The 20,646-nt window shown below is 39.0% G+C and overlaps 2 protein-coding genes across 3 annotated transcripts; one reads left to right on the top strand and one right to left on the bottom strand.

Moving 5' to 3' along the window:
* The first annotated feature begins 2,358 nt into the window (after positions 1 to 2,358).
* mier3b (mesoderm induction early response 1, family member 3 b) lies at positions 2,359 to 12,616 on the top strand. Its single transcript, XM_036579426.1, has 13 exons — positions 2,359 to 2,377; positions 3,443 to 3,467; positions 3,573 to 3,718; positions 4,341 to 4,475; positions 4,734 to 4,857; positions 7,185 to 7,258; positions 8,364 to 8,436; positions 8,626 to 8,774; positions 8,936 to 9,017; positions 9,302 to 9,396; positions 9,521 to 9,648; positions 9,736 to 9,887; positions 10,200 to 12,616. Exons 1-13 carry the CDS (start codon positions 2,369 to 2,371, stop codon positions 10,646 to 10,648), a joined length of 1,641 nt encoding a protein of 546 aa, XP_036435319.1. The 5' UTR covers positions 2,359 to 2,368; the 3' UTR covers positions 10,649 to 12,616.
* Positions 12,617 to 14,429: 1,813 nt separating this feature from the next.
* mrps36 (mitochondrial ribosomal protein S36) lies at positions 14,430 to 20,475 on the bottom strand. Of its 2 annotated transcripts, none has more exons than XM_036579424.1 (5): positions 20,357 to 20,475; positions 18,329 to 18,576; positions 17,857 to 17,920; positions 16,374 to 16,576; positions 14,430 to 14,972 (listed from the first exon to the last, which is right to left on the bottom strand). In XM_036579424.1, exons 2-5 carry the CDS (start codon positions 18,380 to 18,382, stop codon positions 14,955 to 14,957), a joined length of 339 nt encoding a protein of 112 aa, XP_036435317.1. In that variant the 5' UTR covers positions 18,383 to 18,576; positions 20,357 to 20,475; the 3' UTR covers positions 14,430 to 14,954. The 2 variants fall into 2 exon arrangements, with proteins under 2 accessions (XP_036435317.1, XP_036435318.1); XM_036579425.1 differs by having other exon boundaries at positions 18,329 to 18,486; positions 20,357 to 20,431.
* Between the last annotated feature and the right edge of the window lie 171 nt (positions 20,476 to 20,646).

The raw sequence follows: 20,646 nt of genomic DNA, 5'->3' as shown, positions 1-20,646 counted from the left end.
GATGTTTCCTAACTATAGGGCTATAAACATTAAATATACACAATAAATATGATATATGCCACATAATACCATCACGATCAAACAGTTGGGAAAACACAAGCAGCACTCTCATAAACAATCAACAGCTCTGCTACCGATGTATGGATAAACCAACTGGTCAGCAGAATAGACCAGACATAGCTTTTCCATATGGTGAGTGACAGACAGTGAGAATAACAAACCCACTAACTTGATGCTGATCATGGTTGATATGTATTATACTGCCACCATGTGGATGGTAAATCTAAAGTCATGAGGATTTTAAAGCTCTCATATCATGGAAAACTGACTTTTCCCACTTTTATTTTAAAGAGTTTAATACAGTATATAAACATAGTTTCAAACATTTCTCAAACATGTGTTGTGCTCAAGTCGAGTTTATATAATATATTCAGATTCTTACAACCCACCTTCCTGCCCACCCCCCACTTTCATTACCTTTAAACAATTTTTAATTTGGCACGCTGTAGTCACCCACTTGTATTGTTGACACATTTTAGCACTAAAGTCCATGAGGCCTAAGCTTGCGGGACAATTATTTGATTTCTCACAATTGTTTACTGTTATTATTTCTGATTAGTTTTTATATTTTTTTTTTGTCTTTTACCCCTGATAGCTAATATTGACGCTACATGGTAATTTAACTAGTGGTATCACTGAAAACATCAGGTTTTATTCTGCACTTTGGTGATGATGGACCATTTTGAGTCAGTTTCGAACATATTTTCTTGAGCTTGGGTCAGTTTTGAACTCTAAATTTCATGATGTGGTTCGAGTTGGGTCAGGTTTGGATAAAACTTTGTTAGGCTTGGCCCAGGTTCAGATTCAAAACGTGGTGCTGTGGGTTCTCCTTGGACTGTAAGTTATCAAGCTGTATTCAAGTGCAGGCCAAAAATCTCAGGCTCGATTAAAGCTCATATCCATATATGGAAACTAAGCTGCAAAGACAAAAGACCTGTTTACACATTTACATATAACTGCCTTTTCAATCTACAGCTGTTTAGCTCCTCTCATCACCCACTCGTGTTGAAGTTATAAGAAGTGTTTCAGCCTGGGCTACTTTTTTTACGGCACAATACATGGCAGCCAATCGAAACAGAGGTAATGTATATATACCAGTCTTAAAGGCAGTCGGTTTAGGATAAAAAGACAGGGTGAAAATGTGTCCTGTAAAAATGAATTATATCTGATTTTGAAAAAAAAAAGAAAATTGTAGGATATGGCTCCAGATGTCATAAGTAATACCCTTTTCTTAGGTTTGTTGTGGTGACAGGACTCTATTTTCTCACAGGGGTTTAATTTTTCATTTATTTACATTATTTTACTGTGATATTAAGTTCACAAAAAGTGGATGTAAGAAGAACTTTTGTATGATTGCAGACTATTTACTGTAGTCTACAATCAGTAGAATCGCTGCATCTCATACTACTTGTCTGATACAGAGCTCTCCCGAATTGTTGGACATAAAGACAAGCCTGGGTAAAGACGGCTTGATCTTATACTGAAAATATGAGAGAAGTCTAATCTATCAGTGAAGTTTAATTATTCAAAGAAAAATCTACAAAAAAAATCAATGCATCGATAATTTGATATGCATCGATAAGGCACTAGATTATAAAATAAACAGTGGGTCTGAGACCCATGTACATTGTATTGTACATTAGAAAAAATAAGATGCATTAGATGCACTGTGCATGTAGATATGAACACAAGGATGGGTCACGCATGTAGGCTGTGTTGTATACTAATGCATGCACAATGATTATACACAGTGATCCCAGACAGCAGACAGTTTTGGGCCGATTCTGGATTTCCTATGTGAGTGGTGGCTGAGTACTGGGCAGATGTTAGGCATGCGGGCCAGAATAGGGCCAGATGCCGGACAGCTTCATATGATTTTGCCTTGTGTCTACATTTGTGGGCCAATTCTGGTGTGAATTTTGTGGACCGTCAATGTATTTGGGCCACATCCATAAGTTCTACTCACTTTAGAATTTGTGGGCCTGATCTGTGCTGCAGACCCAGCCATGAACAGGGCCAAAACAAACCCAAGTATGCCAAGTACGTGGCCCACAAGTGGGCCAGACAAATTTTACTACCTGGGATGTTCTATGACTCTGCAGAACCGTGATTTGTTGAATGGAGAGTTAAAAATGCTTATACGCTGTTCTTAAGGTTTAAAGAAAGATTTTTTAAAGAGAGACATTTTGAAAAGTCTGCAGTTTGGTTAATAAACTCGACGTTGAACCCCCGACTGGGCCTCCTATTGGCTGACTGAGTCCATCCGGGTACTGGACACTAACTGGCCTATGAGGCAAAAGGTACCAATATGGCGGAGGTAAGAGGGGAAACCTGGGGAGAAGTGTCAGATATTAAATCGGTCTATTAACGATTTGGAAGCGATGCATTTTCCTTTTGTTTGAATATATATTTAAAGTACAGTCTGTTCATCGTATCATGCTGGTTTTTGTAGAAATCCTGCCGAGCCTGGCGCTGTGTGATGCGTTTTTTTCGAGCGCTCTATCAGAGTCCGATAGGCCTTTTCGCTATCGGATCCCGTTAGCTAATGCTAACGCTAACGCTATTCTATCGCCTCGGTACCGCTGGAAGAAAAATACCCAGCCAGTGTTTTAGTTAAAATTACTCGTCAGCAAAAATGTATTTAAGCTTTTTTTAACCACGCCAAAAAGCTTTTATTGTGTTAACGAATGATTTAGACGCGATGAATGTCTTGAAATGGTGAAATTAGAGCGGTCCTCCTCGGTGCACTGGCTAAAGGTTTGTTTATGTGTGTTTTTGCCGAGCTGGGTTCACAGGAGAAGCGGGTTGCGCCAGCCAGGAGCCCGCTTTGCTCCGAGTATTGGCTAATGACAGACTTTTTTCTTAATAGATATACAGTTTAAACTACAAACGTGATTCATCTTAGCTATTTTGTTGTTAGAGTCGTTATATTAAATGGCACTAAAACGGTTTCGTAACTTAACTGATCCTTTCACGATTCATTTTGGGGGCCTGTTTGACTTTTCGAAACAACGCTATGGGTAAACTGCATTAGGTACTACTGTCTTGCATTTTCTGCACACTGCACTATCGTTTGCAGAGTTTATGAGGGCCAGTTAAACATTTTTGTCGTTTTGTGCACTTACATTTTAATCTGTATTTACTGTTCTGTTTTTCTGTTTTTCTCTCCCATTGTACATCCTTTTACGTGCATATTGTTTGTGTAATGTCTATTTTTTGCTTATATAGTACATCTTTTTCTATGTTTATTTTATTGCACTTAACTTAGTGTTTGCACTTCCAACCAGAGAAATTCCTTGTATGCCTGGTACTTGATTCTGTTTCTGATGTACCATTTGCTTGTGGTGCACCATGTTAATGTTTCCACTCATGTGTTTTTTAGGCTTCCCTGGGGAGTTCGAGCCCTGGTATGTTTTGTGTCTTTTATTCATAAGTGTTTTTTCCCAGTGTTAGTAACTGTATGTGTCTGTTTGGTGCATACGACAAAGAATGTTTGTTGTGTGCTTGCACAGTTGGCTCTCTGTCGTCAGAAGATCATGACTTTGACCCAACGGCAGAGATGCTAGTTCATGAGTATGACGATGAAAGGACGTTAGAAGAAGAGGAGTCGCTGGAAGGAGAAAAGAACTTCAGCACTGAGTTAGCAGATCTGGAGAAGGTAAACTTGTATTATATGTTTGTCTAACTAAATGTGTCTGCCACTTGTTCTAACAACCCAAATTGTTGCAATAACACTAAAAACATGATTTTTCTCAATCTTTTAAAGGGAATTCCATCATTTTCCTGTATTTAAGTACAAGTAAATTGTTAAGGTGTAAATCAGTGCAGCTTGATGTAAGATGAACCATTCTAGAGAAAGGGTCAGACTTATTCACAGCAGTGAAGATGGAAAGCAGATGTCTGAGGTGTTCAATGCCTCTATAATTACATTGTCTTATGCCTAAGACATTATTTTTATACTAGTTCTGTGAAAAGCTTTTAGCCAGAAACATATTTTTAAAAATTTTAGATTTACCACTTACCATTACTAACGTGTAGAAACTCACATGATCTGAATAGCAAATCACAAGTTATATTTGCATTGTAGACATCACAAACCTAAAAGTTGGTAACTTTCTCTGCATTGCACCATTTCAAATCTAACTTTGACGACTGAAAGACTATGTCTACATGTCAGCGATTGAATTATACATACATTTTGAAAATCACTGCAATTCCCTTTTTAAAGTCATGGTTGAATTCACAAGTTAACCATGATGTCTGTTTGTATGTACTTCAAGGAAAGAAATATGCCCCTGGAGGAACTGTTGGCCATCTATCGGTATGAGGCATCGGTCAGTACAGCTGCAGGGTCAAGTTTGGACAGCTCTTCCGGTGAACTGGCTGATGACCTGCCTGATATGACCCTGGATAAGGTGTGATGTTATATTATACATATATATTATATATTCTATATATTGAAGTGTTTATTAGTGTGTGCAGTAAATCTGTGAGCCAGCACACAAAACCTTAAGTGTCAGCAGAGACACTGTTTTTGTTTCATGTAATTGTAACATGAGTGAAACTAAATCAGCAGAAGAAAGCTTTGGTCGTTCTTTTATTTTTTTTATTGTAAAGCCTGGAAATTGATTGATTTTACTTGTGTAATTGAGTATTGTGCTTCCTTTCTGCAGGAAGAAATAGCCAAAGATTTGCTGTCAGGTGACTATGAGGAAGAGACACAGTCGTCAGCTGATGATCTAACCCCTTCTGTGACCTCCCATGAAGCCACTGACTTCTTCCCAAGAACCCTCAGATGTGAGTCTGCTAAAAGCTGAAGCAGTGCTTTGGAAAATATAATGACATTTTTTGCTCATTGTGATCCAGTGCAGAGTCACACAGATATGGCTCGTGGTTTTCAGCAGAATAGTTAACACAGTGAATGTTGAAAGTGAAACCAAGTAATAAGACAACACTGATTTAGTTGCATCCGTTTTGACATACTGGTGTTTCACAATTTGTCATATTTATTGGTCAAATAGTATCTTGTAGGGGAATCTACCCAGAATACTTTGCACAGTTGGTTTTTTGTTTTGTCAGTTGGTTTTTGTATTATGTGTTATTCTCCTGCTGGTTTAGATTTGGTTGCATTTTTATATCTTTCTGTAATACCATGATTTGGGATGCATCGTACTTATAAAAATGGACCGATACCAGCATCCAATACCATCTAATATCATGTGACATATGCCTAGTGTACACTGCCACACAAACTACTCAAGCCAGCAGTGTACACTGCCACGCAAACTACTCAAGCCAGCAGTGAATGAGGGTCTGCTCACATAGTGAAGTGTTGCTGACGTTGTGGCAGTCGAATGCAAAGTCACTGGTCATTTTAAACATTCTGCCTTGACATATTCCTGCCATACATACACTGTGTGATTTTAGCCTGCTTTTAAGTGCACACGTACACAATCACCACCACAACCAGTTCCCCAATATGACCGGAGGTAGGTTTTCCTATTATGTACATCACCGCCTGATTTTTTTTATTTTTGTTTGTTTTAGCGCATAGTGTGCCACGAGTTAGCATAGTTCCCGTAGCTCAGTTTCTTAGTGTGTCGGTTTTGTATGAATAGCGTGCCGTTTTGAATGAAACAGCTTTACTGATAGATGTCCATAGGGGCTGCACTTCACGTAACATGACAGTTGGACTGAGGGTTTCTGGACAGTGTGGGCATAAAAAACATAGGCTTTATTGGTTCACATTGGTCTTTTCAAAAGTACAGTGTGCATTACCACAGAACAAGATTTCTGAAATTGCCCAGTGTATGCCTGGCTTTAGAGGACAATCAACTACAACTCAACCAGCCAAATAAAAGACCCCAACAAGACATAAAACTTGACAGATGAATTCTTATGATGCATTGGTCATGGATGTGATTCCTGCTGTCCCTGAACTACAGAGGCAAATGAGGGCGGGATCAAAACAATGAAATGTACTTTACTTACAGCTGTATAGAAGCGAATTTATTCACTCCACCGCTACTCTATCCAAGGTAACTAATAGAGCTGATCTAGCTAATGCACGTCTTTTAAAATCAGCTACATTTTAATGTTTTAACTGTTAAGGTACATTGCACTCATACACTAACAATTACATAATTCTAAGTAGGCTATTCAGTATGCTATTGGAATTGGTATTGACATGTACGTAAAAACGTACTATGTCTGAAAAATTGTATCAGTGCATCACTAACCATATTGGTGGTGATGATTTGAGAGTTCAAGTCCTGGCAGCGCTGCAACAAAAGAACGCAGCAATTATTGGCATGTTATCTGGAATATTTTTGACCAGTGCAAGTAATACCACGAGTGCTAATACCAGCCGCTGTTAATGGCCAGCCATTGTACCAGTCAGCCCTAATTTTAAAGCTTTGACTGCAAAGGATGAATTGAAAATAACATGTTGCAATTTTAGTGTGCATGAATGCTCAATGTTACCCAGTCACCTTAATAAACGTAGAGCTTTTAAGAGACCTTTTTTTGAAAAAACAAAAAAAGTGCCCAAGTGTACACTCTTAAGAGTGCTTATAAAGCTTAATTAATTTAGCCTACAGGTCAAATGTGAATGTGACAGTTCATAAATGTAATGATTAACAAGCAGTATATCGCTTTCCATTCTGTTTAATTCAGCGTGTTAGTGTGGTAATGAGCTATATCTGGATAATTAGACGTTCAAACATAATTTGAAAGTTCACTCCCATTTTAGCCTGTTTACTTGACAGTAAGCCATACAGTGTCAAACTAATGACATCTGAGAAGCTTTATTTCTCAAGTCTCATCAATATAATATTGAAACATGTAATCATTTTTGATATGTGTACATTATGATATTGTAAGTATTTTTCCTGAAGGGAATAAGGTGTCTAACAGGGGAAAAGCTGTTTATTGAAAAAATGGATCATGGTCTCAAATTGATGTTCTCATAAAATGCTTTGAATTTGGTCCTTGTCAACACTGGTTATAATGGTGATAATCCTTTCTTACATACTCTGTGTTTAATATTATTCAGTCCTTCTTATGATTTAGATAATTGCATGCCTTGAGTCTGACCTTATTGTCTGTAATTGCTTATGATGCAGCCAACGCCACCTATGATGGTGATAAAGAGTCTGAAGGCGAAGAGGACGGCCTCAGTCCAGAGGACTCAAGGAAGGTCAGTGTTTTACTGTTTACTTCTATAATAGTTCTAGTATGTCAGTCATACACTCTTCTATAGTCTAATGTCAACTCTCGTATTTTGGAAGATGATTAAAGCATCTCGGGCTCCCGAGTGGCACAACTGTCGTTGGCCCTATCATCAGGAGATTGCGAGTTTGATCCCTGGTGATGCTCCGTAGCCGGGAGTCCAAGAGACCACAATTGGCCTCGCTCTCTGGGTGGGTAGGATGGCCCCTAGTCCCCGTTCCCTCCCCCCATCACTTAACACGGTGTTAGTCAGTGCAGGCGTCTGTTAGCTGACGTAACAGATCTGGCGGTTGGCGCTTTCCTCCGAGCGCGTTCAGCTGTCCAATGATGTTGCATGAGCGGCAGTTCGAAAAGAAGCGGTGGAGCTTCACAGGTCTCGGAGGAAGCCTGTGTTAGCCTTCACCCTCCTAGCGTTGATAGCATCGTGTGACTGGGGGAGTCCTAACTAGCGGGTGGAATTGGCGACGACTAAATTGGGTTAAAATCCCAAGTATCTTGACAAAGCATCTCAAGACATCTGACAGGCTTGTGTACTGATGTCAAACTTCACACCCTGTTCTTTAATTCAGTAGACCATTGGGGGGGGGGAAGTTGAATGTTCAGTCATATCAGGATTTTAGCAAATTATTTATGAAAATTGCTGCACTATCTGTATTATATGCTTCATGTATGAAAGAATAAACTGTTCTTGATACGTAAAATAATGAAAATAACTTTGTTCAAGGGCTTATTTTGATAATGATGTACTATTTTAAGAAATGAATAAATAAATAACTTCTCCAAAGAAATGAAAGTTGTTTTTCAAGCACCTTTTGATTAGACTTAAGTTTTTAAAATATTGTATGATCATAAACTTTTTTTTTTTTGTAACTCATTTTGACCAATTATAATTTAGTACAATGAAATGTCGTTCAGAATTGATAGTGAATTACGTTTTTATTGCCCTGAATAAAAAAATTCCAGAACGGGGAATTCCACAGTTATTTTTCACACATAAATTATACATCACTAACACTTACGATCCTTAAGAGGGGAAATCAGAATTCAAGTATGCTACTTTTCTGCAATTGCAGGAAATTATGGTTGGATCGCAATATCAAGCGGAGGTTCCCACAGGCCTCAGCTTCTACTCAGACAATGAGGAAGGTGAGTAGACTTACTTGAGTTGTAGAAAGAGAAAAGTTCTTTTGAGCGGCCTTGTTTACACTAGATTTTTAAGCCAATTAATGCGTTTTAATTTTTGGTTTGAGTTGTGCTCTGTGTTTGACTCTTGACATTTAGACATGGTGTTATGTCTGTTATTTTAAGCTATGTGCATTATTTGCGTTTTTGCAGTGTTTGAGGAGGAGGATCAGTTGCTCTGGAGTCCTGATGTGTTGTCTGAGAGGAAGGTGGAAGAATTCCTCAGAGAGGCTCTGTCTCAATCTGCAGAGGGCGGAACGGAAAACTCTACATGTGGGGGACACATACGGGACAATGAACAGGTCGGTAAAATAGTAATGCTCCTGCTTGCGTTTGCAGCTGCATAGAGATTAGTTCCAAAAACACCTGATGCAATTATTCAGAGCTTTCAGCAGCATGTAAGAATCACTTTGAAAGCAGTTTGAGTGATTTATTGACTGATATAATTTATGTCTCTTTCTAGGCTTTGTATGAGCTTGTAAAATGTAACTACAACACTGATGAAGCACTGACCCTTTACTGCAGTAATCTTAAGTCCTCAAAAGGTAGGTTTCTACACAGAGCCATGTAGAACTGTGTTTCCAAACTCATTTTTTAAGGATTCCCAGGCAGTTCACATTTTTCTCTGTCCAGCTCTCAGAATAACTGTACCAGGTATTCATTATTCTTGATTGCTTGATTCAGTTGTGTTTGGAGCTGGGATAAACCAAAAATGTGAACCTGCTGGGGGTCCCTGAGGAAGAGGTTGTGAAACACTTTGACTTCAAAGTGGATTTTGGTGTTTGGAGACTTGAGGTGAAACAATCACTCAATGTGCTTTTTATTGTAGAAGAATCACCACCATGGTCTGAAGAAGAGTGTAGAAATTTTGAACATGCACTGCAGATTTATGAAAAGAACTTCCATCTAATTCAGAAAAACAAGGTTGGTTTCACATTTGAATTGTGTCCTTTTTTTGTTTTTTTTGCTTGTTTGTTTTTTGCGCTGTTTAAATAAAAAGAGGTTATTTGCATTCTTGTTTATTTCATACACATTTTCCATATTGTAGGTTCCAACAAGGACAGTCGCAGAGTGTGTAGCCTTCTACTACATGTGGAAAAAGTCTGAACGTTTTGACTACTTTGTTCAGCAGAATCGGTTTGGGAAAAAGAAATACAGTATTTACCCTGGTGTGACGTAAGTGAATCAAGTTAGTTTAGAATTGTCCCCTCAAAAAATCCTACTACACAAGCAGAGTTGTAGCAGTTGTGTTCTTTTCCTTAGAGACCTGATGGACCGGCTGGTGGATGAGGCTGAGGGTCTGGCAGTGGACAGCTCTTCATCTGTGTGTTCAGGTGGAGCGGGAGGGAGGATGGAGGTGTCTGCAGAACAGCAACTTGGCCTCCTTAACACCATCACTGCAAGTGACCTGACAGGTAAGTGTCCTTTTGATGAAATCCCTGCGATGGCTGTGGATGTCCAGAAGAAATATCTGGAGCCAAACTTGTGTGCATCAGATTAGCTCACAACCTCTCAACTAATTAGCTAGAAAAAAGTTCTTGTTGCTCTTTGGTGTATAAATGTTTGTTTCCATCTGTTTTAAAGTTATGTGATGTTTTTACAAGCAGAAACACACTTTTTGCCTTGACAAAACTTTTGCACATTGATGTATGTTGTGATGTTTGAGCTGGTATAGATTGTATATGATTTTCTGGGGCTTAATATTTTTCTCTCTTCCTCCTCTCCAGCTCTGAGCAACAGTGTGGCGTCTGTCTGCAGTCCAGCAGATATGAGCTGTTTAGACTCCTCCTACTTCCCCCCTCTGGAGAGTTTACACCGGGGAGCGCTGGGCCATGATGACGCACTGGGCTACCCTGCAGGTGGTGATTCCGGTTGCCTCAGCGTATTGGACTCGGCCTACTACCGCTCTGACCTGGGCCAGCTGGGAGTGTGCAGCAGCAAGGACTGCGAGCGCCCCTCCAAACGCCTCAAGATGGGCCTTTCTGAGTCCTTCATCAACGATGTGGCTGTTACCAACCTGGGCGTGGACTTTGAGGGCAGACGCACGCATCGCATCACAGGAGCCAAAATGGCCGTGTCGGTCACAGACTTCGGCAGCATAGCTAGTGGAGAAGCGAACGGTTTCATCAGCTCCCACTCGCGCCACCACCAACACACCGCACTGCAGTCTGACTGACCCCAACACACACACACCCCTCCTCCCAGCCTGTACAGATATTCCCACTGACTGAACCTTAGTTTGTTTTCTAATTATGTATAAATATACTTTTTTTTTTTTCTTTTAGTTTTTGTTTTGTTTTGTTTTTTTGTTTTTGTTTTCTTTTGGTAATATGACATCAGTGATGTCTTTATTGTACAGAGCTAAGAAATCTTGATTTCTCAAGAGTTTAAATAGCCATTTATTTTTCTGGTCCTTTAGATATTTAATATCCTTATCAGCGTCAATCTACAGTTAAACCTAAATGCTGGAGTAGAGAGCTGTGGTATTTTCTCTCTTACTGTACTCATCCCTATAACAGCACCCTTTAGATTTACTGTCCTACAAAAACTGTTGTTGCCAGAAACTGCATCAGCTTTTTCTTTTTTCTTTTCTTTTTTTGTATCTTTTAATGTTTGTAAGGTTTTTTTTTAAAATTGGTACTATTTTCATTGTTTACATAAACCGAGAGACACCGGGCCTTGGCAAATGTAGCATTTTGTATATCAGGAAACTTTTTTGTCTTTTTAATTAGGGACTTTCTTGGAGTAAAGTGACACGTATTGCAATGAAGAGCACTTCCAATAGAGCTAGAATGTTTTGGCTTCCATGTTTCCTACCTTGTTTTTTGCTCTGCTCTGTGAATGCATGCGATGTATCCTGCCTGCATTTGTAGGAACCCTACGATGGCCACTGGATATTAGTGTTTTATACAAACAAATTGCGTATTTGTCTAATTTGTTGGTAGCTGTGATTGTTATAGTTGGGCTGGTTTTAAGTGTATTTAAGCTTTAAAAAAAACTCACCACTCAATGTGCAACTCACATAGCTGATAACATCAGGGTTCCTATGTGACTTGTAAACAGATCTCTCGATGAGGGTTCGAATGGGGCTGATTGCACATCCAGTATTATTCAGGTTGCTCAGACTCTTGGTGAAGGCAGTCTGAATATTGGTTACACATTTAACCCACTACCAAGGAACTAGGTTGAATAATGGCTGAGCAGTTCCCCCCCCTACTGTTGCATAGTTTGACTCTTGTTAAAGTTCTGGCCCTTTTGGAGACCATAGGCTTAGGCAAGGAGAAAATCTAAGTAGAAAAAATGTTGAAAGGTGTTGTTTTTTTGGCATGAAGTCATCACAGAAAGGTTTGTCGACAGTATTATATTGTATCCTTTAATGTATTTCAGTTGTAAATATGTTAAAAGTCAGGAGGATGTTGTGCTTTCATGGTCCCTGGAGGTTAAAAATCCAGCTTAAATACAAAGCCACTGCTTACTGTCTTGGATCAGTTTCTTGCAGTATAGATACCATTCTGGCATAACTGTTTGCTTATGCAGTTCTTGTAAACTTGTCATTTGATGCTTTGGTAATTTATGAGTAGTGTTACTTTAGCTATGCAGAATCAATAGCTGCACCAGAGGTACCGAAGATATTTGAATGTTACCTGATTTGACCTCTCTTTAAGCTCGCTGTTTTGTATAAATTGATTTTCCCCCTAGTATTCTACCTTTTTTGTATGCTGTATGCACTAAACAGATGGGACTTATGCTGCTTGAATTAGAGCTAAACTTCCCAAGAGGTTTGCATGCTCTAAGAAAACCTCTAAACTGGCATCTTTCCTGTTCTGTGCATCCAGAATACAAAATATTGTGGAATATTTTAGTAGACTTTATGCCCTGAATGCGTTCAGGACTAGGTGATGCAAAAATGTTGATGTTCCTGTTTATCATGGCAATAATGTGTAGATATGTACATAAGTTTTAATATCTTATTTCGTATATTACTTAAAACATTATGCTTTTCTGTTTGTTTGTTTTCTATTATTTTGCAGTAAAAGACAAGAGACATCTAAGCCATGCATGCCAGATGTGGCTATTTGCAAAATACCACTAAAGTCTATTTGTTTTGTAGGGTGGGGAGATGTATAGAGTTTGTGCGGCACATACTTTTGTGACATTCATTTTGGGAAGCCCCACTACACAAAACCATTCACCTCTGTTCACGTATGGAAATGCATTTCTGGTTGTAGATAATTGATTTTGTGTACATCCCATACATGTGTTTGCAGAAGCTGCTACTGGGTAATGTGAAAACTTCCCCTGACAAGTTTCTGGCTCATAGGAGACAATAGTCCAAGCGAATATGCTGCTGCTGTGTTTGTACGTCCAGAAATAGGATTGCTTAGGACATCATTCAACAGCAACAGTGTTGGTTTTGGTTTATCTTACTAATTGAGGGATCCTGTTTAGCCATTTCTGGTGTCTGAAATGCAGCCTTTCTCAGCACTTCATTATTTCTCAGTAGCGTGCTTAGAAGATCATTTACACTTAACCACAGAGTTGGTGGAGCACTACAGAACAAATATAGCATGCCTCTCCACTGAGCTCAGTACAGAAAGCCAGCTGTAAAGGTACTGGCTTTAAAAGTGTGACAGTAACAGAGACTCTGTGATGGGTTAGGATACAGTGCCTTGCTCAGTCACTGGTTTTGATACTAGATCTGAATATACTTCAGTTAGTGAGACTGTAGGTACTAACAACTTGGGGGGAAAATGGTATCTCTGGTGGTCCTGGGTACACGTGCTCTGCTGTAGTGCTAAAAGATCAGAAAATATGCCACAAACTGCATACAACCATCTCCCTCAGAGGTGCATCGAGAATCAGTTTATCGTGGTGTCTGTTATGTAGAAGTGGTATTGACCTACATAAATACACGATTCACACTTTTCTAGAGTTTGGATATTTAAAGTTGCTTGGAAGATGTTCTCAATGGTTTTGAGTGTATTTGTTTATTAAATTTTATTTAACTTAGAAACTGAAAATTATAGACTTGCCGTATCAGATTCATTCATGGGGGAGAAATACATAAGGGAAAATACATTTGTGAATAAGACCAACATATACTATAAATGTTTATTCAGAAATATAGACAATCATAACATTTAATAACTGAATTATTCAGACATATTGTTTATAATGTGTAAATACAATTGTATTGCTTTTTGTTTGGGTTTGTTAGGCATTATTTTGTATTTTTGTTGTACTTTATTACTTGATGTAAAAGATCCAGAAATAAAGCTCTGGAAACAGTTGTGAGATAGCACGAAGTATTACTGTGTTTGTGTGTGTGTGTGTGTGTGTGTGTGTGTGTGTGTGTGTGTGTGTGTGTGTGTGTGTGTGTATATATATATATATATATATATATATATATATATATATACTACATATACACGTAAAAAAAATCTCACTGTTGTCAGAAACAAAACCTCATATCTCCAAAATAAGAACTTTACAGGAGAAGGAAAAACATTTTTCTTTTAATGTAAGTCAATAGAACCAGACTTTGTCCAAGTAATTTTAGGCCACTTCTTTTGGTCCATTCATAATGAAATTTTTGAAACAATGTAAAGGCCTTTTCAAATTATGTCAAAAACTGAAAAAAACAAAAATGGAGGTACAAGGTTTTGTTCTGACAGCAGTGACACATTTTTATTTTTACCTATATTATATATATATATATTATCATATATATATATATATATATATATAATATATATATATATATATATATATAGATCTATCTATAGATATATATGATATGATATAGAGAGAGAGAGAGAGAGAGAGAGAGAGAGAGAGAGAGAGAGAGAGCCAGATAGTATTTTGTTTTGTTTTTTTTAAGTAAATCTTCCTTACATGCATGTTTTCACTTCCTCACACAGCTTCAAGCTTGATATGTTAATAAATACACATACAAGTCAAAGCTGTTAAATGTTTAATAATCCAGATGTACAGCATCCTGCAGAATCCTTCAAACTGCACAGGATGAACACAGCAGCGGCAGGAAGTTGTCGAAGTTGTTTTTCCTTTTTTTTTTTAAAAAAGGTGAAACTCAAAACGAGGAAAAGGTCCCATTAAATCAGTGTACTGCAGTGTTGATGGTGCAGCTCAGCAGAGTGGTGTATTTAATATGCTATAATACTGATTTAATCCAGACATTATGCACCACATATGTGTATTTAAGGAAAAAAGCTCAAATCAAACTCAGATGTCAAAAAGTTTGTACTGTAAACATGATACAGCACTTGAACTAATGAGCAGACTGACCCAGCACACATCATACAATTACATTTAAAAATAATCTCTATGTACATTTTAACAATAATTAAGTTTTATTCCTGTAAAGTGAACTCTGGCAAATCCTCTTGCTGAGGAAAGATGTTAGGCAACAACAAAAACCATTTCCACAGGTATTGGCTTTGGTAAGGTGTCGTGAACCATCATCACTCTGGTCCGCCACGCTGCAAACAACAAGAACATAATTATTCATTCCTGTTTTTTAAACATTATATCCACCAGTTATTTCATGATCTGTGACTATGAGTCACATTTTGCAGGCACTGAGGATCAGGACTATTTTAACCATATGCAGAATGTTCTTAGATCAGCATTTTTACTCTATGATACTTCATGCCAGTGAGTCCTAGGACAATAAAGGACAAGGCAACATTCATAACAACAACAATAGTTGAGAAGGGGAGAGCAGGCTTTGTTAGCAGAAATTTAATTCTTCTTTCAAAACCATTTGTAAGGATAACCGAACTATCAGCAAATGAAAGCTTAACATCTCAGTTTAAAACAGACACACTGAATGTCAAAGTATTTATGTTAGTTAATTCCTGATCAGACTAATGTTGTGTCTTGTGCCAACATGGGGTTGTTTCATAACATTACATAGTTTAGGTACATTATTATATAAATGTTGCCCAAAAACATTATAAAATAATGCACCTTGACCACTGTGCCAACATGCCCCAACTTTAAGTCGGTTCACATAACACAAAACAGTCATAGTACATTATATAAATATGGTCTAAAACATTATAAAAGAAGGAGGAGACAGTTCACTGATTGAAATCTGAATAGGATAGCATGTAATTCTAAGCACAGCGTTTGTATTGTCAATATGAATGGTGCTAGACCTAAAAAAAAAAAATCAAGTTATTGCTTCAAAATATATATTTGACATCACTGGTAAAATCAGACCAAATAAAAAACAAAACACAAACAAACAAAAAAAAAAAGGCATAAATAACTTTTCAGTTTGATCCTGCTACCAGGGACGCGTGTGTCTTTCACTGAAGGGCAGAACGTCTTGTCATACAATTGCCATGTTCAGCGATACGAACCCCATTCAGATCTCAACCAGAGTGTCGTCTCCTCCTCAGGTCACTATATTTATATAATAATGTTACTAGACAATAAACCAACTCCATGTCAGTGCAGGTTGGCATATTGGCACAACATGGTTTTAATCAGGAACAAACTAACTTTAGCAACTACTTTCCAACGTTTAATGTGTGACTTTAACTGATCTTAAGCTTTAATTTGCAGATGGTGGAGTAATTCCTACTGTCACTGTAAGCTTATATTGGCCAGAGTCTGCACTTTCTGTTTTCAAGCAGAACTCCCCATATTTCTGATAATCGTATAACAGTACCAGCCATTTTGTGCCAGGTATGAGACTGCGACAAGAGAGGTCACCCTTCCCTCTAAACATGGAGAACATGGTCACTCCTCTTGGACACTGATCATAAACACATGCCAATGAGATCTGATACCAAATCCCTACAGACTTTTATAGTGCAAACCCCCAAAAGCATCATATATCAGAATGACAGCAGTTTAGCTCCAGCACTAACCTGAATGTAGTCCATTTCCTCCAATGCGATTTCCCGTCTGCGGTATCTCTGTGGGAGCTCTTTAACTACAGCAATGCTGTCCGGCGTGCCTGGCAGGCGACTGACGGCTCCTGTAGGTCTAGGTGCAGGTGTGGCTGACTGTGCTGGTGCAGGTGGGGAGGACTGCGGGATGCTGACACCAAGCAATTTTAGTGCTTCTTGTACTGAAAATGAGGAAAAACAGCATGAAGTAAGTGACACATTAACCCCACTGTGGTTCTCTCAAATCTTGAGAGGCAATTTTTTCCTCTTCTCTACAAGGTGCTTGCTCTTTCCATAGCTTTTTCCAATATTTTTTTTTCCAGATTACTCTTAACTTTGCAGATTTTAAGCTTTATTATGCAGTCAAATGTTTGAGTGCCCCTGTTTAATATGTTTTGTTAATTTTCTAAGCAAATATAGGTTTGTATCTTCTACAGAGAAAACACTTCTGCACATCTTAATGCACAATTACTATTGATTTGGTGAACTGAATTATAGTGGGGGTGGGGAATGGGGGGATGCACAATTCTCAACCTGGAGAGCTGGGGTCCTACACAGTTTTCACAGGTTTCAAACCTGCCAAATTAAGATATGAGTTTAATCCGGTGTGTTTGAGCAGGAAATCACCAAACTGTGCTGGACACCAGCCCACAAGGACGAAAGTTGTGCACTCTGCTCTGCTTACTAGGCTGTGTTAACATGTTTTCACTTAGAAAATCAACAAAACATGTCATTTGACTATGAATGTATCTTTAACTGCATCATAAAAGGAAAAACATCAAAACAAAACATGCATTACAGTGTGTCAGAGGAGACTGCACTAGAGCAGAGGGAAAAAAACTTTTTTCTTTCTCTGAAGAAGTCCTAATAAAGACTCATGGTCATCTTTTTTTTTATAGTTCATATTACTCTGACCACAGAACATAAAATATTTTTTCCACAATTGGCAGTGATTGCTTTAGAATGCTTTAATTTTCCAGACTGGTGCTAAAAAAAAAAAAATCAATGTAATACAGCTCATTTAAATATTAAATATTTATTTATTGTTAATATTTGACTGGCAGCCTGTCCAGGGTGATTCCTGCCTTCCACCCAATAAGCGCTGGGATAGGCTCAAGCACTCCCGCAACCCAGAAGGATAAGCGGCCTAGATAATATATGTGGGTGTGTGTTTAATATTTATTTATATATTTAATATTTATTTATTCATCACTTCTTCTTCAAATCTGGTTATTGAATCCACATTCCAGTCCTGGACTTTGTGATCACTGGTACTTAACTAACCTCTTGATGTAACTGTTTGGCCACTTAGTGCAAGGAGTAACTGCAAAATCCAGTACTGGAAACTCTGGACACTGGATTGTGTGGGAGTCTGAAGGACGTTTTCGGATGAAATGCTGTATTCAGTTTTGGTTTGTTGTATTTCATATAAGAAAGACATTTAAGCAGTTTAAAAGCTCACCGTTTGGCCTGGGTAAGCCCTGCCGATTTGGAAATTTGATTAATGGTGCATGGGGACGCACAACCTGCGAAAACAACAAAAAGATATTACAAATAAAAATCAGACTTTATTTCTAAAATCACTTTCTCTTGAACAGTTTTACACACGACGCATTTTCTAGCCAAAAACTGTGACATATAAGGTCGTTTTGTTGCTAAACTGATTATAAATGATATATTCCTAGTAAGCTCACTGAGACGGTGCAGCTATCCTGCCAGTTTCTTAAACACAATGAAGAGCCAAAGCTGAGCAACAGTGGTGGAACATACTTGGTGCACTGACAAGGGCATCAGGCAAACCACCCAAACAAGTCTTCAAGCAGCACATATAAACATCTGTCCACATCCGGGTGAAAATGCTTCGCCGTGCAACACTCCGGATTTCAATACCGAACAGAAATATCAGCTAAATATTTAAGAAAGTATTTATTTACCTGCACGACCCGACTGGCAGCAGCCATTTTGCCACTACTGACTCTGCTTCCCATGCTGACCTCCTGACAGACCGCGTCCGGGTTAAACAGACCTGCTGGCGGCTCAGTTCCACTCTCCGCCTGAAGGTGGAGCTGTTTCCATTTTCTACATTTACCTACTGGACAAACCACAGAGTTTGTAGAGAGTTTGTAGTGAGGAGAGTTGCCACTCTGTACTGTCTTCCAGGTTTGTCAGACGCTAGAGGGCGCTGCCGAGAGAGTCCAAAATGAATGGGTTAATATGGAGCGCTTGACCCAAATCACAGTTTATTAATGCTTAAACATTTATTTTATATAGAAAAATGTTTTCATTTACTAAACACAGAACAGCATACAACATTTTAACACTGCTGTTATAGAACTTTATGATTGTGTCTCATGTACCTTCATGAGGTCAGTGAACGCAAACCACTTCAATCAATCAGTGAGCTACTCCGCTCGCCAACCAATCAGCACTCACTGTCAGTAATGCCAACCAATCAGCACTCAGTAGCAGTAATGCCAAATAATCAGCACTTAGCAGCAGTAATGCCAACCAATCAGTACTCAATAACAGTAATACCAACCAATCAGCACTCGTTAACAGTAATGCCAACCTGTCAGCACTCAGTAGCAGTAATACCTACCACTCAGCACTCACTAGCAGTAATGCTGACCAATCAGCACTCAGTAACAGTAATGCCGACCAATCAGCATTCCGTAGCAGTCATGCTGACCAGTCAGCACTCAGTAGCAGTAATGTCAACCAGTCAGCACTCAGTAGCAGTAATGCCGACCAGTCTGCACTCCGTAGCAGTAATGCCAACCAATCAGCACTCAGTAGCAGTAATGCCGACCAATCAGCACTCAGTAGCAGTAATGCCGACCAATCAGCACTCACTAGCAGTAATGCCGACCAATCAGCACTCCGTAGCAGTAATGCCGACCAATCAGCACTCAGTAGCAGTAATGCTGACCACTCAGCACTCCGTAGCAGTAATGCCGACCAATCAGCACTCAGTAGCAGTAATGCTGACCAATCAGTACTCAGTAGCAGTAATGCCGACCAGTCAGCACTCAGAAGCAGTAATGCCGACTAATCAGCACTCCGTACCAGCAATGCTGACCAATCAGCACTCCGTACCAGTAATGCTAACCAATCAGTATTCAGTAGCAGTAATGCTAACCAGTCAGCACTCAGTAGCAGTAATGCCAACCAATCAGCACTCAGTAGCAGTAATGCTAGCATACTACTGTCTAAAACCCCTTTTGCTGTAGAAAAAGAGAAACATACAGGAAAGTTTTCTTTGCTTTTTTAGTGAAATACATCATTCTACTTTCCAAAACTGAAGGAAGGTCCTGTACAACTACCTATAACTACTTTAACTTCTCGTTTTTAGCCGTTTAGCTCCTCTCACCCCCATTCATTGAGGACTCGCTTAAGGGCGCCCTCTGGTGTTTTACAGTCATGTTTCTGTTATAACGATAAGAACAGTAAGTGGCCAGTCTCCCTTTAAAACGGCTCCTGTCAATCCAGACGAGGACATTTAAGGACAGCACATATAAGAGTATCAATTCACCTGTAAATACAATGACTGTGTTTAGTAATAATCCAGAACTGCACTAGTTGTAGTGTTACACAGTGAGAGCTGGCAAAGTAAATGCTAACAGCCGACGCTGCTCACAGAAGGATACAGAAACGCACTAAGCTACAGTTATACTACCAGCTGTGGCGTTCCACCTCGAAATAATTAACGTTACGTTAACGTTAACGTACTGGTGAAGCTGGTCTTATTATGGCAGAAAATGAGGTTATCATGCAGGCATCTGTGTTACCTAACCAAGCAAATACATTAGCACTAGCTAGTTAGCACTGTGGTGCACTTGACCTGAGCAGAAATCAGAAATGACAGAAATGACAGAAATGACAGCAGCTACTTCTGTGTTCGTAAGTAAACACAAGCTGGAGACACTGTCCGCTCAGCAGATGTAAGAGAGCCTCGTCCTTACCAAAAATACAGGTATCTAGTTAAAATGTCAATCCCTCATGATATTCCGCAGAAAACATACAAACAGCCCCGACGCAGGCAGGAGTCCTTCATTACTGTAGATTTTTGACTTGATTGTACAGGGCCTCGCTCCAATAAGCGCACTTCTATTCTAAGTAGGGCGTTTAGGTAGTGCGTAGCATTCTAGCCTCTATTGCTAGTCTTTACTGAGTAGCTTTTTCAGACCTCCGAGGTGAAAAAACCGCTTGTTTCTTGTTTATACACTAAAATTACATTTACCTTCACGTTTTC

The sequence above is a fragment of the Colossoma macropomum genome, unplaced genomic scaffold, assembly GCF_904425465.1.
Source record: "Colossoma macropomum unplaced genomic scaffold, Colossoma_macropomum, whole genome shotgun sequence".
NCBI classification, from domain to species: domain Eukaryota; kingdom Metazoa; phylum Chordata; class Actinopteri; order Characiformes; family Serrasalmidae; genus Colossoma; species Colossoma macropomum.
The sequence above is the reverse complement of the archived record's forward strand: the minus strand, read 5'-3'. Positions and strand labels throughout refer to the sequence as shown.